Source organism: Mobula birostris, unplaced genomic scaffold (genome assembly GCF_030028105.1).
Source record: "Mobula birostris isolate sMobBir1 unplaced genomic scaffold, sMobBir1.hap1 scaffold_3515, whole genome shotgun sequence".
Lineage (NCBI taxonomy): Eukaryota > Metazoa > Chordata > Chondrichthyes > Myliobatiformes > Myliobatidae > Mobula > Mobula birostris.
In genome coordinates, this window is record NW_027276585.1 from 8,095 (window position 1) to 35,601 (window position 27,507).

A 27,507-nucleotide genomic window follows, 5' to 3' on the forward strand; every position below is an offset into this window, starting at 1 on the left:
TCATCGTCATGGCGTGCAGGGAAGTGGAAATGGGCAAGGTAGGTTGGGGGAAGGAATGAGGGGCAGGTTGTGTTGTCTTAGCTTTGCGTTTATCTCTGAGTGATGGAACAGTGTGGAGGGAACTTCACTCTGTGTCTGACCCCGGGACAGTCTGATAGGACGGTGTGGAGGGAGCTTCACTCTGTGTCTGACCCCGGGACAGTGTGATAGGACGGTGTGGAGGGAGCTTCACTCTGTGTCTGACCCAGGGACAGTGTGATAGGACAGTGTGGAGGGAGCTTCACTCTGTGTCTGACCCCGGGACAGTGTGATAGGACGGTGTGGAGGGAGCTTCACTCTGTGTCTGACCCCGGGACAGTGTGATAGGACGGTGCGGAGGGAGCTTCACTCTGTGTCTGACCCAGGGACAGTGTGATAGGACAGTGTGTGGAGGGAGCTTCACTCTGTGTCTGACCCCGGGACAGTGTGATAGGACGGTGCGGAGGGAGCTTCACTCTGTGTCTGACCCAGGGACAGTGTGATAGGACGGTGCGGAGGGAGATTCACTCTGTGTCTGACCCCGGGACAGTGTGGAGGGAGCTTCACTCTGTGTCTGACCCTGGGAGTGTGTGATGGGACGGTGTGGAGGGAGCTTCACTCTGTGTCTGACTCCGGGACAGTGTGGTGGAACGGTGTGGAGGGAGCTTCACTCTGTGTCTGACCCCGGGAGAGTGTGATGGGACAGTGCGGAGGGAGATTCACTGTGTCTGACCCCGGGGGTGTGTGATGGGACGGTGTGGAGGGAGCTTCACTCTGTGTCTGACCCTGGGAGTGCGTGATGGGACGGTGTGGAGGGAGCTTCACTCTGTGTCCGACCCCAGGAGTGTGTGATGGGACAGTGTGGAGGGAGTTTCACTGTGTGTCTGATCCCGGGAGTGTGTGATGGGACGGTGTGGAGGGAGCTTCACTCTGTGTCTGAGCCCGGGACAGTGTGATAGGACAGTGTGGAGGGAGCTTCACTCTGTGTCTGACCCCGGGACAGTGTGTTAGGACGGTGTGGAGGGAGATTCAGTCTGTGTCTGACCCCGGGAGTGTGTGATGGGACAGTGTGGAGGGAGTTTGACTCTGTGTCTGAGCCCAGGACAGTGTGATAGGACAGTGTGGAGGGAGCTTCACTCTGTGTCTGACTCCGGGACAGTGTGTTAGGACGGTGTGGAGGGAGATTCACTCTGTGTGTGACCCTGGGAGAGTGTGATGGGACGGTGCGGAGGGAGATTCACTCTGTGTCTGACCCCGGGAGCGTGTGATGGGACGGTGTGGAGGGAGCTTCACTCTGTGTCTGACCCAGGGACAGTGTGATAGGACGGTGTGGAGGGAGCTTCACTCTGTGTCTGACCCCGGGACAGTGTGATAGGACGGTGCAGAGGGAGCTTCACTCTGTGTCTGACCCCGGGAGAGTGTAGTGGGACGGTGCGGAGGGAGATTCACTCTGTGTCTGACCCCGGGAGTGTGTGATGGGACGGTGCGGAGGGAGATTCACTCTGTGTCTGAGCCCGGGACAATGTGGAGGGAGCTTCACTCTGTGTCTGACCCTGGGAGTGTGTGATGGGACGGTGTGGAGGGAGCTTCACTCTGTGTCTGAGCCCGGGACAGTGTGGAGGGAGCTTCACTCTGTGTCTGATTCCGGGACAGTGTGATGGAACGGTGTGGAGGGAGCTTCACTCTGTGTCTGACCCCGGGAGTGTGTGATGGGATGGTGTGGAGGGAGCTTCACTCTGTGTCTGACCCCGGGAGAGTGTGATGGGACAGTGCGGAGGGAGATTCACTGTGTCTGACCCCGGGGGTGTGTGATGGGACGGTGTGGAGGGAGCTTCACTCTGTGTCTGACCCTGGGAGTGCGTGATGGGACGGTGTGGAGGGAGCTTCACTCTGTGTCTGACCCTGGGAGTGCGTGATGGGACGGTGTGGAGGGAGCTTCACTCTGTGTCCGACCCCAGGAGTATGTGATGGGACGGTGTGGAGGGAGTTTCACTGTGTGTCTGATCCCGGGAGTGTGTGATGGGACGGTGTGGAGGGAGCTTCACTCTGTGTCTGAGCCCGGAACAGTGTGATAGGACAATGTGGAGGGAGCTTCACTCTGTGTCTGAGCCCGGGACAGTGTGATAGGACAGTGTGGAGGGAGCTTCACTCTGTGTCTGACCCCGGGAGAGTGTGATGGGACGGTGCGGAGGGAGATTCACTCTGTGTCTGACCCCGGGAGCGTGTGATGGGACGGTGTGGAGGGAGATTCACTCTGTGTCTGACCCTGGGAGTGTGTGATGGGACAATGTGGAGGGAGATTCACTCTGTGTCTGAGCCCGGGACAGTGTGATAGGACAGTGTGGAGGGAGCTTCACTCTGTGTCTGACCCCGGGACAGTGTGTTAGGACGGTGTGGAGGGAGATTCACTCTGTGTCTGACCCCGGGAGAGCGTGATGGGATGGTGTGGAGGGAGATTCACTCTGTGTCTGACCCCGGGAGTGTGTGATGGGACGGTGTGGAGGGAGATTCAGTCTGTGTCTGACCCCGGGAGTGTGTGATGGGACAGTGTGGAGGGAGTTTGACTCTGTGTCTGAGCCCAGGACAGTGTGATAGGACAGTGTGGAGGGAGCTTCACTCTGTGTCTGACTCCGGGACAGTGTGTTAGGACGGTGTGGAGGGAGATTCACTCTGTGTGTGACCCCAGAAGTGTGTGATGGGACAGTGTGGAGGGAGATTCACTCTGTGTCTGACCCCGGGTAGTTTCTACCTTCCCAATTTCTGCTTTTCCCCCCTTTCTCTTTGCTTATCCCTCTCACAATCTCTCCGTTCCTTTCAGAGAAAATGTGAACGTTACTGGGCAACGGATCAGGAACCCGTGACCTTTGGTCCTTTCATCATCACTAATGTGAGTCTTGGGCACAGAATTGGAGAATGTGGAGGGGGTTGTTTTTCCATCTTCCACTCTCCCCCTCTTCCTTCCCCATCTCTCTACCCCTTCCCCTTCCCCTCCTCTCCTTCCCTTCTTCTTTCCCCCTCTCGCTACCCCTTTCCCTTCCCCTCCTCTCCCTACCTCCTCTCTTTATCCTTCTCTCTCTCTTTCTTTACCAGTGCATTTCTCTCTCCCTTTCCCCTCTCGCTCCCTTCCCATCTCTACCTCTTTCTCTCTCTTCCTCCCTTTCTCCCAACATCCCTCTATCCATATGTCCCTCCCACTCCCTCTCACCAGCTCTTCCTCCCTCACTCTCTTAACCTGTTTACCTCTCCTTTTAGCCAGTTATCTCTCCCCCCTTTCTCTCTGTTTCGCTCTCGCATACATTCTGTCTTACCTTTCTCCCTCCCCCTCCCACGATCTCTTTATCCTTTGTTCCCTCCCTCCCACCTCCGCTCTCCCTGCCTCTGGTTGTCCTGCATTAACCTATTGCTGGGTCTCGCTCTGCCTGCAGGTGGGAGAGGAGCCTCTGGGCAATGAGATGAACGTCCGTACCCTGTCTGTCAGCCTGTTTGGGGTGAGTCAACAGTTCAAACATTACTTAAATAAACTTTCTGCAAGCAATGCTGGTAATCCAGAGGACACACACAAAATGCTGGAGGAATTCAGCAGGTCAGACAGCATCTACGGAGGGGACGAAACAGTGGACGCTTCAGTCTGAGTCCTAACCAAGTCCGCACTAATCCTAACCTTACTATAAAACCCGCCGATAGGGGGGGGTGCTGTTGTAGTCTGGCGTACTGACCTCTACCTTGCTGAGGCTCAGCGACAACTCGCAGATACCTCCTCTTATTTACCCCTCGATCGTGACCCCACTAAGGAGCACCAGGCCATTGTCTCCCACACCATCACCGACTTTATCCGCTCAGGGGATCTCCCATCCACTGCTACCAACCTTAAAGTTCCCACACCCCGCACTTCCCATTTCTACCTCCTACCCAAGATCCGCAAACTCTCCTGCCCTACCTCAACACGGTTTTATTCCCCCTTGTTCAATCCCTTCCTACTTGTGTTCGTGACACTTCTCACGCTCTTAAACTTTTCGATGATTTTAAGTTCCCTTGCCGCCACCGCTTTATTTTCACCATGGATGTCCAGTCCCTATATACTTCCATCCCCCATCAGGAAGGTCTCAAAGCTCTCTGCTTCTTTTTGGATTCCAGACCTAACCAGTTCCCCTCTACCACCACTCTGCTCCGTCTAGCAGAATTAGTTCTTACTCTTAATAATTTCTCTTTTGGCTTCTCCCACTTCCTCCAAACTAAAGGTGTAGCTATGGGCACCCGTATGGGTCCTAGCTATGCCTGCCTTTTTGTTGGCTTCGTGGAACAATCTATGTTCCAAACCTATTCTGGTATCTGCCCCCCCCCCGGCCCCACTTTTCCTTCCCTACATCGATGACTGCATTGGCGCTGCTTCCTGCACGCATGCTGAGCTCGTTGACTTCATTAACTTTGCCTCCAACCTTCACCCTGCCCTCAAGTTTACCTGGTACATTTCGGACATCTCCCTCCCCTTTCGAGATCTTTCTGTCTCTATCTCTGGAGATAGCTTATCTACTGATGTCTACTATAAGCCTACTGACTCTCACAGCTATCTGGACGATTCCTCTTCTCACCCTGTCTCTTGCAAAAATGCCATCCCCTTCTCGCAATTCCTCCGTCTCCGCTGCATCTGCTCTCAGGATGAGGCTTTTCATTCCAGAACGAGGAAGATGTCGTCCTTTTTTAAAGAAAGGGGCTTCCCTTCCTCCCCCATTTCACGCACATCTGCTCTCACTCCATCCTCCCGCCACCCCACTAGGAATAGGGTTCCCCTGGTCCTCACCTACCACCCCACCAGCCTCCGGGTCCAACATATTATTCTCAGTAACTTCCGCCACCTCCAACGGGATCCCACCACTAAGCACATCTTTCCCTCCCCCCCCACTCTCTGTTTTCAGCAGGGATCGCTCCCCACGCGACTCCCTTGTCCATTTGTCCCCCCCATCCCTCCCCACTGATCTCCCTCCTGGCACTTATCCTTGTAAGCGGAACAAGTGCTACACATGCCCTCACACCTCCTCCCTTACCAGTATTCAGGGCCCCAGACAGTCCTTCCAGGTGAGGCGATACTTCAGCTGTGAGTCGGCTGGGGTGATATACTGCGTCCGGTGCTCCCGATGCGGCCTTCTATATATTGGTGAGACCATTTCGCTGAATACCTACGCTCTGTCCGCCAGAGAAAGCAGAATCTCCCGGTGGCCACACATTTTAATTCCACGTCCCATTCCCATTCTGATACGTCTATCCACGGCCTCCTCTACTGTAAAGATGAAGCCACACTCAGGTTGGAGGAACAACACCTTATATTCCGTCTGGGTAGCCTCCAACCTGATGGCATGAACACTGACTTCTCAAACTTCCGCTAATGCCCCACCTCCCCTTCAAACCCCATCGTTATTTATTTATGTACACACACTCTTTTTCTCTCTCTCCTTTTTCTCCCTCTGTCCCTCTGACTGCACCCCTTGCCCATCCTCTGGGTTCCCCCCGCCACTTTTCTTTCTCCCTGGGCCTCCTGTCCCATGATCCTCTCATATCCCTTTTGCCTATCACCTGTCCAGCTCTTGGCTCCATCCCTCCCCCTCCTGTCTTCTCCTATCATTTCGGATCTCCCCCTCCCCCTCCAACTTTCAAATCTCTTACTAGCTCTTCCTTCAGTTAGTCCTGATGAAGGGTCTCGGCCCAAAACGTCGACTGTACCTCTTCCTAGAGATGCTGCTTGGCCTGCTGCGTTCACCAGCAACTTTGATGTGTGTTGTCTCAATCTGAAGCGTTGATTGTTTGTTCCTTTCTATAGATGCTGCTTGACCTGAGTACTTTCAGAGTTTCAAATGTTCAAAAGTTCAATTTAATGTTAGAGAAATGTCTACAAGATACATCCTGAAATACTTTTTCTTCGCAGACATCCATGAAACCAGAGGAGTGCTCCAAAGAATGAATGGCAGTTAAACATGAGAACCCCAAAGTCCCCCCCCCAGTTACCCCCTCCCGCGCGTAAGCGGCAGCAAGCAACAATCCCCCCCCACCAGCAAAAAAGAGGCGCATCGGTACCGTCACCGAGCCCAAGCGTGTGCTAAGCAATAGCAAAGACTCAGACCAGAGTTACCCCAAGGGCTTCGTATTTCATCCGACATTTGAGAAACCACAGGTTCTCTCTCCCTAATAAGGAAGAGGGAGGTGTCCCCCATTTTCACAGCAAGCGGGAGACATAACAACCCGCTGGCTTACGATATTAAAAGTCCATTTCTTCGCTTTTTTCGAGCTCTGTGTCCGAAGGTCGCAAAGGCCTCGGGGTCCTCGGGCCCACAGCGAAAGATCTTCCGGCCTCCCCGACGACACACGGGTCTCCTGACGTGACACCGACCCCTGATCCGCCCGTCTCCAGAGCCCCGAGATCTTAGGCTTCGGAACGCGAGAGAGACTGTCAGGGCAAACCCTTGGCATGTCGAATAGCGGCCGGTCGTGAAATCCCGAGAACAGGTCCCATTCCCGCAAAGAACCAAAGCCTGCATTTTTCTGTGTCCTCCTGTGCCTCCTGCATGATGGCGGTGGTGAAGAAGCTGTTGTGGGACCATGAGATGTGAGACTTCAGACTCCCGCACCTCCTGCCTGATGGAGCTGGGGAGAAAAGCTCTCGCTATCATTGGACTTGGAGGTCTTCAGACTCTTGCATCTCATGCCGAATGGCAGCATCAAGAAATGAGCACGTCCCAGATGGTTGGGGTCCCTGACAATGGATGTCATCTTCCTAAGATGTTCCTTCAGATGTCCCATGATGGTGGGGTGATCTGTACGCGAGACGGGACTGGCTGCTTCCCACCGTTTTCTGGAGCCTCTTGTGACCCTGTGCTTTGGAGTTCCCACACTGGGCTGTGATGCAGCCAGTCAGGACGGTCTCCAAGGTACGCCAGTTGAAGTCTGTCGGAGTCTTCAATGACACACGAATCTCTCTAAACTTCTGAGAAAATAGAGCAGCTGTTCGTGCTTTCTTTGTGGTTGCGTATTTGTTGGGTAGGTTCTCCAGGATGGCTGTACTCAGAGCATTGAGGTAGAAGAAGGTAAAACGATAGCAGAATGGACAATAAAGTGTAATGGCTGCAGAGAAGGTGTTGTGCAGGTGGACAGTAAGGTGCAAGGACCACAACAAGGTAGACTATGAGGCCAGGAATCGATCTTATCGTACAAGAGGTCTGTTCAAGACTCTGATAACACTGGGATGTGCTTTCAGGAGTTTGTATTTTCTGCCTGATGGGAGAGGGGAGAAGAGAGGATGCCTGTGGTGGGTAGGGGATCTTTGATTCAGCAGCTTTACTGAAGTGTAGACAGAGTCCACGGAGGGGAGGCTGGTTTCCGCTTGCGTCCACAACTCTCTGCGGTTCCTTACGGCCACAGGCAAGAGCAGTTGCCGTACTGACCCGCGATGTGTCCAGACAAGATGCTCTCTACGGTTCGTTCACTGTGTGCCACATTGTACGACGTGGGCGACCACGGTGAATCCATGACCACGATAATTCTTGGCAAATCTTTCAACAGAAGCAGCTTGCCACGGCCTTCTTGAGCGACTGTCAGCCTGGCGTCAGTGGCTGCACAGCTGGGACATGATATGCACCCAGAAGTATTCAGGAAACTACAGCTTTGTTGTCTGGTGTTATTGGTTGTGTCCATGGCTAACCCCTTGGCCCCGATCCCATGGATGTGTCGGTTCGAAAATTGGATCAACTTTCATATCTTTGTTAATAGTCTTCCATTGAGAACCAAGCTTCTAAGAATTCCCTTGAATTCTCGCTTTGTGCGTCTGCCAGGGTGTTTAGAGTTTTTCGGACACACTTGTGACCTACTTGGGTTCATATACTGCTCCTCTTTTCCTTGCAGGAGACCAGGACGGTGGTGCAATTCCAGTACCTGGCCTGGCCCGACCACGGCATTCCAGATGATGTGCACGGGCTCCTGCAGATGATTGAGCTGATTCACCAGCAGAGGGACGAGGCACCGGGTCCCATCTGCGTGCACTGCAGGTAGGAAGTGAACGAGGGAGGGAGGGGCGGGAGGTTATCCTACCCCTTCCCAGAAGTGGACCGTACCCACCTGCAGGGTCACGAGACATCGACCAAACTGCACCTCAGTAGCTGAAAAAGTTCCCCATGCAAGGCTCGTTCAGAAACTAATGAGGCATGGGATCCAAGGAGACCTTGCTTTATGGATCCAGAACTGGCTTGCCCACAGAAGGCAAAGCGTGGCTGTAGATGGTTCGGATTCTGCCTGGAGGACGGTGACCAGTGGTGTGCCTCAGGGATCTGTTCTGGGATCCCTCCTCTTTGTGATTTTTATAAATGACCTGGATGAAGAAGTAGAAGGGTAGGTTAGTAAATTTGCTGATGACACAAAAGTTGGGGGTGTTGGGGATAGTGTGGAGGATTGTCAGAGGTTACAGCAGGACATCGATAGGATGCAGAACTGGCATTGATAGGCTGAGAAGTGGCAGATGGACTTCAACCTAGGTAAGTGTGAAGTGGTTCCTTTTGGTCAGTCAAATTTGAAGACAGAATATAATATTAATGGTAAGACTCTTGGCAATGTGGAGGATCAGAGAGATCTTGAGGTCTGTGTCTGTAGGGCACTCAAAGGTGCTGCACAGGTTGACAGTGCTGTTAAGAAGGTGTAAGGTGTGTTGGCCTTCGTCAACTGTGGGATTGAGTTCAAGAGCCGAGAGGTAATGTTACATCTATATAGGACCCTGGTCAGACCCCACTTGGAGTACTGTGCTCAGTTCTGGTCACCTCACTACAGGAAGGATGTGGATACTATAGGGAGAGTGCAGAGGAGATTTACAAGGATGTTGCCCGGATTGGAGAGCATACCTTATGAGAATAGGTTGAGTGAACTTGGTCTTTTCTCCTTGGAGCGACGGAGGATGAGAGGTGACCTTATAGAGGTGTATAAGATGATGAGAGGTATTGATCATGTGGATAGCCAGAAGCTTTTTCCCAGGGCTGAAATGGCTAACATGAGGAGGCAAAGTTTTAAGGTACAAGGGGGATGTTGGGGTAAGTTTTTCACACAGAGTAGAGGTACGTGGAATGCACTGCCAGTGGTGACAGTAGAGGGGAATACAATAGAGTCTTTTAAGAGTACATGGAGTTTAGAAGAACAGAAATTCCCTACCACATAGCCCTCTATGCTGTAGATTTCTATGATTTCATGAGTGCCAGTGAGGCTGCATTCACCGTCCCGTCAGATTGTGGACCAACGTTATGAGGTTCATACAGATGGGGAGGGCAGTAGGGGAGGGAGGGGGGTTTCATTGAGGGATGTAGGGGAGGGAAAGGGTCACTAAGACAGGGAGGGGTGTAGGGGAGGGAAAGAGTCACTGAGTCAGGGATGGGTGTAGGGGAGAGAGGGGTCACAGAGATGGGGAGGGGTGTAGGGGAGGGAGGAGGGTTTCACTGAGTCAGGGAGGGGTGTAGGGGAGGGAGGAGTCACAGAGACGGGGAGGGGTGTAGGGGAGGGAGGGGTCACAGAAACGGGGAGGGGTGTGGGGAGGGAGGGGTCACGGAGACAGGGAGCGGTGTGGGGAGGGTGTGTGCTTAAAGCTGTTCTTTGCCCTGAGCGTGTGTGTTTGTATCTCAGTGCAGGCTGTGGGCGGACGGGAGTGATCTGCACCGTGGATTACGTCCGCGACCTGTTGCTCAACCAGGTGATTCATCGCTTCCGGAAAGCTGTCCTAACACCGAGCTCGGTCCCCTTTCCTCTCCATTCCGTTCCCCCCCCCCCCCCGGTCCGTCGTTCCCACCGCCTCTGGCAGGACGGGTCCCCGTGGTGTCTCTGCAGGGTCGTCTGCAACTGAACCACGTGAACACAGGACCATCACAGGAGCAGGCCATTCAGCCCACCGAGTCTGTGCTGAGCACCGGGCCGAATTGGACTAAACCACCTCTGCCTGCCTCCAGCCCCGACATGTTCACCAGTCTGCCGAAGAGCCTCTTCATATCCGCCTCTCCCACCTCCCTGGCACCAGATTCCAGGCACCCACCTCCCTGAGCAAAGTAAAAACTTGCCCTTCACACCTCCTTCGAACTCCTCAACTCATGCTGTCTGCCAGTAAACGTTTCCATCCTGCGGACTGATTCTGGATGTCTGCCCCGTCTAAGCCTCTCATAATCTTTTATACCTCTATCAGGGCTGCCCCAGGTCTCTGCCGCTCTGGTCCTGGTCAACCCCTTCTGCACCCTCTCCAAATCCCCCACATCCTTTCTGTAAAGGGGGCAACCACAATCGAACACAAGACCCCAAGTGCGGCCTAGCCAGAGTTTTAAGCAGCTCTCTGGTTCCATCTACCTGTCTCCCTTGGCCTACAGGGGCCCTGTCTCGCCCCTTCCACCTTGGCACATCCCCAGAGACTGTCGCCAAGTTTTGTCGATGCGCTGCAGAAAGCACGTGTCGCGGCTCGGCACGGCAACTGGTCCGCCCGAGACCGCGAGAAACCGCAGAGAATTCCCGCTAGCTCGCACCCTCTAATCCAGCGAGCATCCTGGTGAACCCCCATTCTGCACCCTCTCCAAAGGCCCCATATCCTCCTTGTTTCTCACCAGACAAACATCTGATCACCCTGTCGTGCTCGTCGAGGCCCTTAAGGCTGATTTATACTTCTGCGTAGTAGCCTACGCCGTTGTGAGCATTTATACTTGTGCGCTGGTGTGTCGGTGTCGCTCTGCAATTCACCGCCAAAACGCTAGTTGGCGTGGGGGTTTCTATGCCACTGTGTTGAGTTTCTTGGTGTTGAAAGTCAACATGAAGAAACTCAAACTTCAAACAATGGCGACTGAAACTGAAGGAGGGTGAATTTTCTGTGCTTGCCCGGCCACTGAGAGACATGGGCGAGGAACTGCATTTCAAATATTTCCAGATGTCGGTGGGTAGATTTGACGATTTGGTTCATCGTCTCCAACCATTTATTTCGCATCAGTGTACACACAGTGACTGGCAATCACCATTCGAGTTTTAGCTACAGGTGGAAGTCAACAGGCTGTAACAGCTAGGAACAAAGCGGCAACACACATCAAAGTTGCTGGTGAACGCAGCAGGCCAGGCAGCATCTGTAGGAAGAGGCACAGTCGACGTCTCGGGCCGAGACCCTTCATCAGGACAGAACTGACAAACTGGCGTCAAGCACAGGGTCCTCCATAATTTCGGAGGTCCGTAAAGCATTGCAGTCAGAGTTCCTTCCCTGGCCTTCAGTCGCCCAATGGCAAGCTATTGCAGCGTAGGAGGAAATGCGGCTACCAAGCGGACCAATCACAAGTTGTTGCGGTCTGCGTCACCGCGACACATAGTTACATTTTTGGGGAGGTGCGCGTCAGGCTACGGCGTAGGGTATGGCGTAGAATACGCAGCTACGCCGTACCTATGGCGTCGATTTGATGAAGAAGTATAAATTGGCCTTTGCACCGTATATGTCTACCTGTACCGCACTTTCTCTGTGCCTGCAGCATGATACTCTGCGTTCTGTTCAACTACCTCGATATCCCAGCGTGTGGTTCGATCTGTCAGGAAGTCACGTACACAAAAGCAGTTCACTGTGTTCTCAGTGCCTGTGACGATCGTTAACCGATGACCGACCGTCCCCAGTCCATTTCCCACCCCGACTCTCAGCCCAGCTGCGGGGCCTCGGCCTGAAACGTCAATGGTTTCCGCTTCCTGTCCCTCAACGGGTCCTGCTCAGGAAGCCAGGGTATTCCATCAGATTGGTTCATCCGTTGAGTGCCTCTGTCTCTCTCTCTCTATGTTGCCCTCTCTCCTTCTCCCCTCATTTGCCTCTCTCCCCCCCAATCTCCCCCCTCTTCCCCACCCCACTTCCTTCCACACCTTCTGTCTTTCACCCCCTCTCACTCTCTCCTCCCCACCCCCATTTTCCCCTCTGCCCCTCTCACCATCCCTTGTCTCTCTCCCTCACACACAGCTGGTCAGCGAGGAGTTCACTATTCTGGATATTGTACGCGAGATGAGACGACAGAGACCAGCGGCAGTGCAAACTAAGGTGAGAGATCACAAGGTTATTGGCACCCCAGGGACCTTCAGACCCCAAGACCCCTGTGAACGTCTTTCATCACATTCTGGTTCCCAACCAGCACGGTGATCGCCAACTTACCCAATAAGCCCCGCACCGACCCCAGAGATCCCTGTCCTGTCACACACTCTTGGGGTCACACAGTGAAGTGTCCCACACCATCCCATCACACACTCCCGGGGTCAGACACAGAGTGAAACTCCCTCCACACCGTCCCATCACACACTCCCCGGATCAGACACAGAGTGAATCTCCCTCCACACCGTCCCATCACACACTCCCCGGGTCAGACACAGAGTGAAACTCCCTCCACACCATCCCATCACACACTCCCAGGATCAGACACAGAGTGAAACTCCCTCCACACCGTCCCTTCACACAGTCCTGGGGTCAGACACAGAGTGAATCTCCCTCCACACCGTCCCTTCACACACTCCCGGGGTCAGACACAGAGTGAAACTCCCTCCACACCGTCCCTTCACACACTCCCGGGGTCAGACACAGAGTGAATCTCCCTCCGCACCGTCCCATCACACTCTCCCGGGGTCAGACACAGAGTGAAGCTCCCTCCACACCGTCCCTTCACACACTCCTGGGGTCAGACACAGAGTGAAGCTCCCTCCACACTGTCCCATCACAGACTCCCGGGGTCAGACACAGAGTGAAGCTCCCTCCACACCGTCCCATCACACTCTCCCGGGGTCAGACACAGAGTGAGGCTCCCTCCGCACCGTCCCATCACACTCTCCCGGGGTCAGACACAGAGTGAGGCTGTGAACCGCAGACTGTGTGGTTTCTTGTGTTTGCTGTGTGACGGTTGCCGCGGTTAGTGCTGGTGTACCAGTTGGAACTTGTCCCTCTTCACTTACGCCGAGCGCAGTCCCAGCTGGCTTCCTCTTTGAGGTCTGTACCGTGCCGTTGAGGACTGGATGGTCGTGTGCACTGCGGTTCCGTCACAGCCTGTGCTGACTGACTCCCCCTCTCCCACCCTCAGGATCAGTACCACTTTGTCTATCGCATTGTTGCCGAGATGTTCCGCAAGGAGCTGGAAGCCCGGACACCCCGTTACCAGAACTGGAAGGTGAGGGCAGTGGTGGGATAAGCTCTGGGAAACGACCCCATGGGAGACACTGTCGCAGCTTTCTCTGGGCCCAGGGTGTGTGTGCATGGGTGTCCGTGTATGTGTGTGTGCGTATGTTCTGTATGTATGGGTGTGTGTGTGTGTGTGTGTGTGTGTGTTTCTGTGTGTTTGTATATATGTGTCTTGGGACACTGGCCTTGGTGGTGACATCATTCCTGGCATTGGATGGATCTTCCCGGTAAATCCGATGGCATTTTGTTGGGATCCCTTGTGGGATGTGGGTGCCCGGGCTGCGGATGGCAGGGAAGGGGTTAAATTGGCTTGCCAATCGCCGACACACAGGAAGCCTTCAACTTCCTCCGCCAGAGCCATCGGCCGCCAGCTCCTGGGGGGGCCGCTGTTTGACACCCTCCCCGAGCAATCTCTCCGTCAACCTTCCAGCCCACCCCCCACCCCCACCCAACCCACGCCTTGCCCTCCTCCTCACTCACCCCCCTCGTGTGTTCTCCCCCACCCTGCTCCGCGCCTCCGGAACACCAGGCCGCCAAGCAGACACAACCGGAAGGGAAGCAGCCGGCAGCTTCGAAACCAGCACTCCTGCCCAAGCCTCGGAGGTGAGGGAGAGAGGAGGAGAGGGAGAGGGGTGGGGTGGGAGGGAGGGGTGGTGGGGGGAGGAGCAGAGCAGAAGCAGGGAGAAGGGAGAGACAAAAGAGTGGGGAAGGGAGGGAGGTGTGGGGTCGAGAGATGTCAGGGAGAAGGGTAGGGTGTGGAGGGAGAATGTGAGGAGAGGAAGGATGAGATTAGTGGCGTGCGCAGAAGAGGGAGAGGGGAGAGTTGGAGGAATGTAGGAAAGGGGGAAGGGGAAGGGGAATGGGAGAGGAGGGATCCAGGATAGGGGGGTGAAGATGGTGCAGGAGGGAGGGAGGAGGTGTGTGGCGGATACCGTATGTGAGGGGAAAAGAGGGAGGGGAGGTGAACGACAGAGAGAGGGTTGGGGGAGGCAAAGATATCTAAGGCATTGGAGCAGAGGAGGGAGGGGGCAGAGGGAGCAGAGGGTGGGGAGCAATGAGGAGTTTGGCGGGGGATTGGAGGGGAGGGAGAGATGGGAAGCTGATGGCCCTGACCAGAGTTCACTGTTCTCTTATTTCTCTCTCTCCCGGCTCTCCCCCATCTTTCTCTCACCCACAAATTTCACTCTCCACCCCATCTCTCTCTCTCACTCTCTCTCACACCGCACCTCCTATCTCCACCCCACCCATTCTCTCCACACCCCTCTTTCCACCTTCTCTCACCCCCGTACCTTCTCTTCCACCACCACCATCTTCTCTCAACCTGTCACCTTCTCTCTCCCCTCTTCTCTCTCCCTCTCTCCCCTTCTCTCTCTCTCCCCTTCTCTCTCTCCCTTCTCTCTCCCCCTCTCTCTCTCTCCCCCCTCCCCCCCTCTCTCCCCCCTCCCCCCTCTCTCCCCCCTCTCTCCCCCCTCTCCCCTCTCTCTCCCCTTCTCTCTCCCCCTTCTCTCTCCCCACTTTCTCTCTCTCCCCCTTCTCTCGCCCCCATCTTCCTCTACCCCTGCCCCCTCTCCCTGCCCACCTCGCCTGCAGCCAGCCAAGAGGACGCTCATCCCAGCCAGCAGCAGCTGCCATGTCGGGACAGGGCACTGACACCTACGCCGTGGTGTCCCGCCTCAGGCCCGTGTCAGGCGCTCCCTCCACCCACTCACCCTCGGGCGGGGGGATTCCTGAGTACGTCAATGTATCGGAGGGGCCGGTTCCCGCCCCGCGCTGCCTCTATAGCAACGTGGCGAGCGACGACTTGAGGGTGCAGACACCGGCTTCACCCGTCTTCGCCCAAAGGCGCTCGGGGGGCGTCCCGGCAGTGGAGGGGGGCACCAGTACCAACTACACCACAATCCGCTTCAGCACTGAGCATACCAGCTGCCCAGGTAAGACCCCACCTGCTGATCACTGGCCCCTACCCCCTCGTCTACCATTGACCTGCCCCTCCCCTCGCTCTCCTCACACTCACTCACATCACTCACTTTGCCCTCACTTGCACTTGCCCCTTCTGCCTTTCTCTGATTTCCCCCTCCTTCTCCTCCCTCCTAACCCCTCAACCACACGCCCCCGCTCTCCTCTCTACCCCTGGTTCACCTCCTTACCCCCTCACATTCCATACACTGCCCACTCCTTACCCCCGCTCCTTACCCCCTCACACTCCTTACTCCCTCACATTCCATACACTCCCCACTCCCTACCCCCTCCCACTCCTTACCCCCTCACATTCCATACACTCCCCACTCCTTACCCCCCTCCTTACCCCCCTCCTTACCCCCCCACTCCTTACCCCCCACTCCTTACCCCCTCCCACTCCTTACCCCCCTCCTTACCCCCCCACTCCTTACCCCCCACTCCTTACCCCCTCCCACTCCTTACCTCCCACTCCTTACCCTCCCACTCCTTACCCCTCCCACTCCTTACCCCTCCCACTCCTTACCCCTCACACTCCTTACCCCCTCACATTCCTTACCCCCTCCCACTCCTTACCCCCTCCCACTCCTTACCCCCCACACTCCTTACCCCCACTCCTTACCCCCACTCCTTACCCCTCACTCACTCCTTACTCCTCCACTCCTTACTCCTCCACTCCTTACCCCCTCCACTCCTTACCCCCTCACCCTCCTTACCAACTCACCTTACCCCCTCACGCTCCTTACCCCTCCCACTCCTTATCCCCTCACTCCCATTAACCCCCCTCACCCTCCTTACCAACTCACCCTCCTTACCCCCTCACCCTCCTTACCCCCTCACCCTCCTTACCCCCTCACCCTCCTTAACCCTTCACCCCCCTTACCCCCCCACCCTCCTTACCCCGCCACCCTCCTTACCCCCTCACCCTCCTTAACCCTTCACTCTCCTTACTCCCCTCACCCTCCTTACCCCCTCACTCTCCTTACTCCCCTCACCCTGTTTACCCCCTCACCCTCCTTACCCCCTCACCCTCCTTAACTCCCTCACACTCCTCACCCCCTCAAACCCCTTACCATCCTCACACTCCTCACCCCCTCACACTCCTTACCCCCACCCTCATTACTCCCCTCTCACTCCTTACCCCCGCACCTTCCTTACCACCTCACCCTCCTTAACCCCTCACTCTCCTTAACTACCCTCCTTACCCCCTCACCCTCCTTAACCCCTCACTCTCCTTAACTACCCTCCTTACCCCCTCACCCTCCTTAACTCCCCTCACCCTCCTTAACTCCCCTCACCCTCCTTACCCCCACCCTCCTTAACCCCTCACCCTCCTTAACTCCCCTCACCCTCCTTAACTCCCCTCACCCTCCTTACCCCCACCCTCCTTAACCCCTCACCCTCCTTAACTACCCTCACCCTCCTTAACTCCCCTCACCCTCCTTACCCCCACCCTCCTTAACTCCCTCACCCTCCTTCCTCCCACACCCCTCACCCCCTCACACCCCCCACCCTCCTTACCAACTCACCCTCCTTAACCCCCCACCCTCCTTAACCCCCCACCCTCCTTACTCCCCTCACCCTGCTTACCCCCTCACCCTCCTTACCCCCTCTCCCTCCTTACCCCCTCTCCCTCCTTACCCCCTCTCCCTCCTTAACCCCTCACCCTCCTTAACCCCTCACCCTCCTTAACCCCTCACCCTCCTTAACTCCCTCACACTCCTCACCCCCTCACACCTTTCACCCCCTCAAACCCCTTACCATCCTCACAGTCCTCACCCCCTCACACTCCTCACCCCCTCATGCTCCTTACCACCTCACCCTCCTTACCCCCACCCTCATTACTCCCCTCTCACTCCTTACCCCCGCACCTTCCTTACCACCTCACCCTCCTTAACCCCTCACTCTCCTTAACTACCCTCCTTACCCCCTCACCCTCCTTAACTCCCCTCACCCTCCTTAACTCCCCTCACCCTCCTTACCCCCACCCTCCTTAACCCCTCACCCTCCTTAACTCCCTCACCCTCCTTCCCCCTCAAACCCCTCACCCACCTTACCCCCTCACGCTCCTTACCCCCACTCACTCCTTACTCCTCCACTCCTTACCCCCCTCCACTCCTTACCCCCTCACCCTGCTTACCCCCACCCTCCTTATGCCCCTCTCACTCCTTACCCCTTCACCCTCCTTACCAACTCACCCTCCTTACCCCCTCACGCTCCTTACCCCCACTCTTTACCCCCTCACCCACCTTACCCCCTCACCCTCCTTACCCTATCCCCCTTCCCCCCTCCTTCCACATCTCCCCCTCCATCCCCATCTCCCTCCTCCTTCCCCTTCCCCTCACCCTTTCTCACCGCCTACTCCTCCTCGCTCTCCCTCCCCCTTGGACCCTCGTCCCCGCCCCCTTCTGCCTGCCTACCTATTGCCCCTGGCTCTCACCTCCCTACCCTCCAGAATAAACAGTGAGATTCCCGTAACAGCATTGATGTTCAGAGGGGTCCGGCACACCGCACTGTTCCACAGCCTGCTGAAAGTGGCCACACCGCGAGACGATGCGAAAGAATCGCAAGGAAGTCGTGGAGCGAGCTTGCGTTCACCGTTCGGGGCACTGACGTCTGGAGTCAGGGAGTGCTGTTGGAGGCTGCGTAAAACTTTGGCGAGGCCACATCTGGAGTATTTTGTGCTGTTCTGATCCCTCCCTATCCAAGGCGCAGAAGAGGTTCACTGGGGTGCTGCCTGGATTAGAGAGTGTGATCTATACGGAGAGGTTGGACAAACGGGCTGTTTTCTCCAGAGCAGCGGAGACTGAGGGGAGACCGGATAGAGGTTGATAAGATGAGAGGCGCGTGGGTTTCCTCCAAGTGGGGGCTCCAGGCTCCTCCCACAATCCAAAGATACTCTGCTTGGTGGGTTAATTGGTTATTGTAAATCAGGCTCAGGTTAAATCATAAGACCATAAGATACAGGAGCATAATCAGGCTATTTGCCCCATTGAGTCTGCTCTGCCATTTCCTCATGCCTGATCCAATTTTCCTCTCAGCCCCAATCTCCCGATTTCTCCCCGTATCCCTTCATGCCTTGACCAATCAAGAATCTATCAACCTCTGCTTTAAATATACATAAAGACTTGGCCCTTACAGCTGCCGGTGGCAAAGAATTCCACAGATTCACCACTCCCTGGCTAAAGTTCTTCCTCATCTCCATTCTGAGGCTGAGTCTGTGTCCCCTAATCTTAGGCTCCCCCCACCATAAGGAACATCTTCTCCACATCCACTCTGTCGAGGCCTTTCACCGCTCGATAAGTTTCAATGAGGTTACCCCTCATTCCTCTGAATTCCAGTGAACACAGGCCCAGAGCCATCAAACACTCTTCATATGACAAGCCGTTGAATGCTGGAATGGTTTTCGTGAACCTGCTCTGAACCCTCCCTAGTTTCAATACATCCTTTCTAACATAAGGTGCTCAAAACTTCTCAGAATACTCGTAAGTGAGGCCCCCCAGTGCTTTATATTGAGGGATTGTTAGTCAGCAATAAAAAAGAAAGAAAGTTTTACCCTGGGGTGAGAGGGGGAAAGTTTAAAGATGAGGGGGCAAGTTTTTTTTACACACAGAGTGACGGGTGCCTGGAATGTCCAGCCAGGGGTGGTGGTGGACGCAGGTGCGATAGAGGTGTTTAAGAGGCTGTTGGACAGACACATGGACGTGTTGGGGCTTCAGGGATATGGACCATGTGCAGGCAGAATAAACTTAGTTTAATTGGGTATTGTGTTAAATCAGCCATAGCGGACAGCGAAGCGGAATTGATGGCCTAATTCTGCGCCTATGCTTCATGGTGCTCAGCACAGGCGTGATGGGCCACATGGCCTGATCCTCTGCTGTGCGGTTCCATGTTCCACACTCAGTGGCCACTTCATTAGATACACCTGCTCGTTATCTCATCAGCCAATCACGTGGCAGCAACTCAATGCATAAAAGCATGCCGACGTGGTCATGAGGTCCAGGCCAAACATCAGAATGGGGGAAGAAACGTGATCTCAGTGACGTTGACCATCGGTGCCAGATGGGGTGGTTTGAGTATCTCAGAAACTGCTGACCTCCTGGGATTTTTATGCTCAACAGTCTCCAGGGTTTACCGAGAATGGCGCGAAAATAAAAAACAACAAAAAAAAAGACATCTGGCGAAGAAAGTTCTGTGGGCGAAAACGGCTGGTTAATGAGAGAGGTCAGAGGAGAATGGCCAGACTGTTTCAAGCTGACAGGAAGGTGACCATAACCCAGATAACCACACATTGGGGCTGAGAGGGAAAATGGATCAGCCATGATGAAGTGGCGGAACAGACTCGATGGGCCAAATGGCCTAATTCTGCCCCTATATCTTATGGCCTTATTACAACAGTGGTGTGCAGAAGAGCATCTCTGAACGCGTGACACGTCGAAGCCTGAGGCGGACGGGCTGCAACAGCGGAAGACCGCGAACACGACACTCAGTGGCCTCTTTATTAGGTGCAGGAGGTACAGCCGGGGTTGAAAGCTCCCAGTACCTATTAAATGCTCCCAATGGCGTGCGTCTCAAATAGTCTCTGACAGCCAAGTCCAGCTCCTGGCCTCCGTGCATGGCTTAAATACTAAGCCTGGCAGCGCCGTTTTGATTGAAGGGGCAAAGGCAGGCTACTGGCACCTTAAAACCAGTCACCCTGGGCAGGTGGGGCTCCTCAGCCATGGCCTGCAGCTCATCTAGGAGAAGGAAAACTCCAATCTCAAATCTCTGCTGCCCTGTGGCCGTGCCCACTCTTGGGGGAAGGCTTCAGGAAGAAACCCTGAAGGGATCAACGCTGACTGGCAACTCCTGCGACGCCAGACTGTATCAGTCTCTGCCATTGCTTTGGATTCATTGGCTGCGTGGAGCAGGGGAGCCTACTGCACGGGCAGCACCTTGTCCCCCCTATCGTACTGCCCCGATTTGCACACTGGCTTACATGAACAGCAAGGACACGACATCTATAGATTCACAGAGTCACAGAAACAGGCTCTTCGGCCCATCTAGTCCATGCTGGACCATTTAGACTGCCTACTCCCATCCACCTGCACCCGGGACCCTGGCCCTCCATACCCCTACCATCCACATCCCTATCCAAACTTCTCATAAACATTGAAATCGAGCTCCCATGAACCACTTGTGCTGGCAGCTCATCCCACACACTCGCCACCCTCTGAGTGAAGAAGATTCCCCTCATGTTCCCATGAAAATTTTCACCTTTCACCCTTAACCCATGACCTCTGGTTATAGTTCCACCCAACCTCTGGAAAAAGCCTGCTTGCATTTACCCTATCTATACCCCTCATAATTTTGTCTAACTCTATCAATAATCTCCTCTTAATCTTCTACGTTCTAAGGAATAAAGTCCTAACCTGTTCAATCTTCCCTTGTAACTCGGGTCTTCCAGTCCCAGCAACATCCTTGTAAATTTTCTCTGTACTCTTTCAACCTTGTTTACATCTTTCCCGTAGCTAGGTGACCAAAACTGCACACAGTACTCCAAATTAGGCCTCACCAACGTCTTGTACAATTTCAATCTTAACCAACAGAGGGAAGGTACCTAATAAAGTGGCCACTGAGTACATGTGTGATGCCAGGACTGGAGAATGCCCCAGCAGAGAAGGGTTTGGAACGGGACACGTCATGCTGTTGCTATAAACTGACAAGAATTTAACTCTGACAAGGGCAGGATCTTGGATATTGGGAAGTTAAGCTAGGGCAGGACTCACTCAGTGAACAGAAGGGCTCTGGGGGGTGTTGTAGAACGGAAACCCAGGCATGAAGGTACATAGTTCTCTGAAAGTAATTCAATTGAATGAAATTGGTTTATTATTGTTACAGCTACTGAGATACAGTGAAAATCGTGTCTTGCACACTGTTCATACCGATCAGATCATTACATAGAGAATTGAGGTAGAACAAGGGTAAAACAGTAACAGACTGCAGAAAAGAGTGACACAGTTACAGAGAAAGTGCAGTGCAGTTAAATGATAAAAATGGGCTGAGAAAACGCAGATGGGACTTAATACAGACAAGTGTGAGGTATTGCATTTCAGGAGGACCAACCAGGGTAAGGTCTTACGTGTTGAGCGGTATTGCAGTGGAACAGAGGGATTTGTGAACCCAGGTCCATAATTCATTGAAAGTGGTGTCAAGAAGGTAGATAGGGGCTAAAGAGAGCTTTTGGCACATTCTTAGAGATACAGCACAGCGTTGGGAACTTCTTCCCAGCAAGACCACACCACCCAATTACACCCATGTGACCAATTAACCTGCCAATCTGTACGTCTTTGGACTGTGGGAGGAAACCGGAGCACCCGGAGGAAACCCACACGGTCACATGGAGAACGTACAAACTCCTTACAGACAGCGACAGGAAGTGAACGCAGGGCACTGTAAAGCGTTATACTAACCACCACCCTACCGTGTCGTCCTCAGTCAGGAATTTGAGTACAAGAGTTGGGATGTTATCTTGACGTCGTATAAGACGCTGTTGGGATCAAATTTGGAGTATTGTGTGCAGTTTTGGTCAACTACCTACAGGAAATATATCAATTAATAATAAAATATCTCAGATCTGAAGGTCGTGAGTTCGAGCCTTGGCCGAGGCAGCGTGTTGTGTCCTTAACCACACATTGCTCTGCGATGACACTCGTGCCAAGCTGTATGGGTCCTAATGCCCTTCCCTTGGACAACATCGGTGGTGTGGAGAGGGGAGACTTGCAGCATGGGCAACTGCCGGTCTTCCATACAACCTGGAAACCTTCCAAGGCGCAAATCCATGGTCTCACAAGACTAATGGATGCCTATAAATATCAGATTGAAAGAGTGCAGAGAAAATTTACAGGCGTGTTGCTAGGACTTGAGGAACCGTGTTATGGTGAAGAGTCGAATAGGCTAGGACATTACCCCCTCCCACCACCCCCCTCCCGAGCACAGGACACTACAGGGATAATGAAACATAGAATTTGAATACAAGCAAGCTTTTTCCACTGGGTTACACAATTAGACAGGGTGGTGAAGGTTTGGCACGCTGGCCTTCATGGGTCAGGACACTGAGTACAGGAGTTGGGACGTCCCGTTACACCCGTACAAGACATGAGGCCGCACTCGGAGTATTGTGTGCTGTTCTGGTCGCCCAGCTATGGGAAGGATGTCATTATGCTGGGGAGGACGCAGGAAAGATTCACCAGGATGATCCTGGGACTGGAGGGACTGAGGTATAAGGAGAGGTTGGACAGGCTGGGACTGTTTTCCCTGGAGTGAAGGAGGACCGAGGGGTGACCTTATAGAGGTTTATAAAACCACAACAGGCGTAGATAAGGTGGATGGTCACAGTCCTTCTCCCTGGGGTAGGCACATCTTAAGGGGAGTGGGATTTAAGGGAAACTGAGACTTTCACCCAGAGGGCAGTCCGTGTATGGAACGAGCTGCCAGAGGAGGTGGGAATATTTACAATGTACTTGGACAGGAACCTGAATGGGAAAGGTTCAGGGGGATAGGGGCCAGGCAGTACCAAGCAGGGCGAGATTGGAATGGACCAGACGGGCCCTGTCACGTGTTGTAGAGCTGCGTAACAAGTTGGGACGGTGGGGGGAGAAGAGGAGCGCGGGGCGATGAATCCTAGCCAGACTGGCAGAGAGATTGGGATCAGGGTGTTGGGAACGGTGGGTCCCGAGGTGCTCACAAGGTCAGTCAGAGGCTGCATGGTCACTCAGTTTTTGAGGACGGTCTGCTATAGGCTGATTTACTGCCTTGCCATATTCTTTCCATCTCTTGATGATTGACTTAACTGTACTCCAAGGGATATTCAGTGTCTTGGAAATGTTCTTGTATCCATCTCTTGACTTGTTCTTTTCAATAACATTTTCGTGGGGTTGCTTGGAGTGTTCTTTTGTCTTCATGCTGTAGCTCTTGCCAGGATACTGACTCACCAGCATTTGGACCTTCCAGATACAGGTGTATGTTTTACTAAAGTCAATTGAAACCCTTGACTGCACACAGGTCTCCAAAAACAGATCTCCATTTAGCTAACTAAAACCAACTGGCTGCACAGTGATGATTTGGTGTGTCATACTAAAGGGGGTGAATACTTATGCTATCAATTATTTTGTGTTTAATATTCATAATTAATTTAGATCACTTTGTGGAGATCCGTTTTCACTTTGACACAAAAGGGTCTTCTTCTGCTGGTCAGTGTCAAAATAGCCACAATCAGTTCCACTGTGATTCAATGTTGTAAAACAATAAAACATGAAAACTTCAGGGGGAGAGAATACTTTTTATAGGCACTGTATTACTGAAATGTTCAATAACAACAAAGGGGCGGAGGAGTGGGGGTGGGGGATGAAGACGGGGGGGTGGAGTGGGGGTGGGGACTGAACAGGGAAGCGGAGAGTGGGGGTGGGGGATGAAGACGGGAGGGGAGAGTGGGGGTGGGTCCCAGGGGGATGGGTGTCCCATGCTCATGTTCAAACGAGGGGTGACGTTTGTCAGGATGGGAGGGGAAATTTCCCTCCGGGGTCAGTGGCAACAGGAGAGCGGCACCCCTCCCACAACGCGGCACTCCCCACCCAAAGTGTGTAAGACTAATGCCATGCTCTCCCTCTGCAGATGGATCGGGTGAGGACTGGGCCCCCTCCCTCCCCAACAGGACGGCCGACTCGTTCGTGGTGGAAGATCAGGGTAAGGAAACGCTTCCCCCTTCCCCCCGACCCTTCCCACCCGCCACCTAGTGCAGCGACTGGGCGGGTGGATGTTCGAGTCTGGAAAGTGTTGCCCGTGGGATCTCCCTGTGCGGTTCGCGGGTTTCGTGGGGGCACCTCTCGATTCCCCACACTCCTTCTCTGGGGGGGGTGGATGCTGGGGTTCTGTTACATCAACCCCACTCCTAGGCTGTAGAGAAAAACACTGACTCTCTCTCTCTCCCGGCCTTCCTCATGCTATCATTTAATCTCTCTTCGCCCCTACCTCCTCCCCTCCCTCACATCCCCCTCTCCCCCACCCCTCCCTTCTCTCCTCCCCTCCTTCCTCTCTTCTTTCTCTCCACCCTCCCTCTCTCCTCTCCCCCTCCCCTTCCTCTTCCTCACATCTCTCTCCCTTACCCCCTTCTCTTCTCCCCTACCCCTCCCTTCTCCCCTCCCTCCTCTTTTTCTCTCTCCCTCCCTCCTCTTTCTCTCCCTCCCTCCTCTCTTTCTCTCTCCCTCCCTCCTCTTTCTCTCTCCCTCCCTCCTTTCTCTCTCTCCCTCCCTCTATTCCCCTCCCCTTCCTCACATTTCCCTCCCCCTCACCCCTCCCCTCTCCTCCCCACCCATCTCTCCCCATCCCTCTCTTCTCTCTCCACCCCTCCCTCCTCTCCTCCCTCTCTCTCCCATCCCTCTCTCCTCTCCTCGTCTCCCTCCGTCCCATCCTCACCCCTACAGACCTGTCCCGGGCCTCATCGTTCTCCAGCGCAGACGGGATAAATTCCGGGAAGTTACGCAACGCCCTCAGAACGGCAGGTGTGGAGCGCGGGTGGGTATTTCTAGAGGTGGGCCGGGGTAGGGAGTGGGAAAGGGAGGGAGGGAGGAGGGTGGTAGGGGAAGCAGAGAGATAGGGAGCTGCTGAGGGTCTCAGAAGGGAGGGGTTAGGAAGGTAGCGAGGGGATTTGTGTGGGATGCGAGAGGAGAGAAGGCGGACAGGGTGGGAGGCGAATGGGGGTTGGGCAGAGTTAGGGAGGATGGGATCTGAAGTGCAGAGGGATCCTGAGGGTGAGGGGGACAGATGAGGAGCGGGGAGGAGGGGGAATTAAGGAAGTCGATAGGGAGGAGGAGGAGGAGGAGGAGGAAGGAGGAAAGGAGGCTGTATCCAATCAGACGGTACCCCCGGGAGGTGATGGGTCACCCTGGTGGGATCTCCCTGTGCAGTAACGTCCTTACTGCCTCTGATCCCGGCTCTGTCTCCCCGCAGGCCTTCACGGGATCGCCGAAGAAAGGTGAACTGAGAGGTTCTTACCCCCTCACGTACCATTCCCGTCCTTCCCTCTCCCTTCTCCCTCTTTCCTCTCTCGTTCTCCCTCTTTCCTCTCCTCCTCCCTTTTCTCTCCCCCTCCTTTTCTCTCTCTCACTTTCCCTCCTTTTTTCTCTCTCCCCTTTTCTTTTTCTCTCTCCCCGCCAACATCTGCTGCCCCGTTTGCGAATCCCCTTGTCTCTCTCCGTCCGTGTTTCTGCTCTCTCCCGGTAGGACGGGGCAATTCAGAACCTCCCGTCCTGCTAACCCACGTCTGCACGGGATACAGGCCCAACCTCGTATCCAGCTGATCCATCCATCCCAGTGTCGCCCATCCTCGATCTCCTTTCCTCTCGGGGGCGGGGGTTAAGAATTAGAAGCTTTCCACACCCCCCACCTCCATCCCTACAGGAGGGGAGTCCCGAGACTCCGTTACACCTCTACGGAACCACCGTACAGCTGGCAGACTGTGTTTGCATTTCCGGAATCGCAAGTTCCTGGGCATTCCGGACCGGGATCGTTGCATTTCACGGCCTTTTCCTGCCGTTCGCCTGGGGTTTCTCTGGAAGAGCAAGCATCCTGAACTCCAGCACCCCCCACCCCATTCAGAGGGCATGTCCCATCCAAGGGAACCAATGTGAACGTCGGGATTTCTTTGGACCCCACCCTCGGGATCACTTGTGGAAACCAGGAATAGAGGCCATTCGCCCCCTCATTATCTCTGCCGGCCCATTTGTCCAGTCCTCACTCGACGTCCTTCAGCATCATCGCGGCCTGGTCTCCAAATACAGGGAATATCAAGCCCCAGGTGAGGAACCCTCAATCCCGTCTCCGCTCCTGAACAGCCGACCCCGCACTCTGGGATGGGAACCCTGGCTCTAGACTCCCAGTCCCCGGGGGTAGTGGAACCACATCGGCACCCCAACCTCGTTAGGCTCAGTAATCATCTCTCCCTTCCTCCATCTCTCAACACCTCTTTTCACCCACCTACCTCTCAGCTTCCGAGCCCCAGGCCAACACCGACGATGGATACGAAGATGTCAGTGACGTCAACAGGATGCCGAGACTGGGTACATGAGATTAGTGACTCTGCCCTCCTGCCCTTCCACTCTCCTCCCATTCCACCTCCCTCCCTCTCTCTCTGTCCCTCCATCCTCTGACCCCCGGTTGTCTCTCCTCCCTTCCTCTCCCCAGCCCCGACTCTCCTCCCTCACCCCGTCCTTTTCACCCTCACCACTCCTCAACCTCTCCAATTCCTCCTCAAACTCTCTCCCCTCCTCACCCTCTCTCCCCCACCTCACCCTCTCCCCCCACCTCACCCTCTCTCCCTCCACCTCACCCTCTCTCACCCCTCCTCACCCTCTCCCCCCCACCTCACCCTCTCCCCCACCTCACCCTCTCTCACCCCTCCTCACCCTCTCCCCCTCCCTCTCTCTCCCTCACCCTACTTCCCCCTCCTCACCCTCTCTCCCCAACTCACCCTCTTCCCCCACCTCACCCTCTCTCACCCCTCCTCACCCTCTCCCTCTCTCTCCCTCACCGTACTTCCCCCTCCTCACTCTCTCATCCTCACCCTCTCTACCCCCTCCTCACTCTTCCGCATTCCTCTTTCCCCCTTCTGTTGCTGCAAACCCCCTTTCTCTCCCTCCTCTAACATCTCTCTCTCTCTCTCTGTCTCTGCAGATTTTAATTTCCGAGTTGTCGAAGCCGAAGGGACCACGGGATCCCCCCTTGGAGTGGGCTCAGTACGGCCGATGATGGGGGAGGGTGGCCCGGGCCAATCTTGGCATCTGCCTCTCCCCATCGGGGGTGGGGGGGAGAGGGTGGTGCTCAGTAAAGAGCTATGGTCTGACTCGTGGTGTACTGTGTCTCTGTCTAACCTTGGCTCGGTGTGGCGCGGAGGTGGGAGTCTATGTCTGCGACTGGAGGAAGCGGTAGCCGTCTGTGTCTGGGGCAGGCAGCGGGTGTCTGGCTTTACTGGTTAATTACTGTCACATGTACCAAGATACAGTGATAATCTTGCACACTGTTCGTACAGATCAGATCATTACACAGTGCATTGAGGTAGAAACAAGGTAAAATAATAACAGAATGCAGAATAAATTGTCACAGTCACAGAGAAAGTGCAGTGCAGATGGGTAATATGGTACAAGATCATAACAAGGTTGATCGTGAGGTCAAGAGTTCATCTTATCGTACTAGGCGACCACTCAATAGAGTGACAACAGTGGGGTAGAAGCTGTCCCTGAGCCTGGTGGGACGTGATTTCAGCCTTTTGTATCTTCTGCCCAATGGGAGGGGGGAGAAGAGTGGATCTCTGGGGTGGGTGGGGTCTT

At 54.6% G+C, this 27,507-nt stretch overlaps 1 protein-coding gene across 1 annotated transcript; it reads left to right on the forward strand.

The window, feature by feature from the left end:
- Positions 1–27,023, forward strand: LOC140193017 (tyrosine-protein phosphatase non-receptor type 18-like). The gene is made up of 14 exons (XM_072250471.1): positions 1–38; positions 2,837–2,905; positions 3,444–3,506; positions 7,906–8,048; positions 9,661–9,727; positions 11,990–12,067; positions 13,092–13,178; positions 13,719–13,792; positions 14,780–15,120; positions 23,798–23,869; positions 24,607–24,697; positions 25,133–25,157; positions 26,170–26,241; positions 26,855–27,023. Exons 1-14 carry the CDS (start codon positions 9–11, stop codon positions 26,927–26,929), a joined length of 1,287 nt encoding a protein of 428 aa, XP_072106572.1. The 5' UTR covers positions 1–8; the 3' UTR covers positions 26,930–27,023.
- Positions 27,024–27,507: the final 484 nt, after the last annotated feature.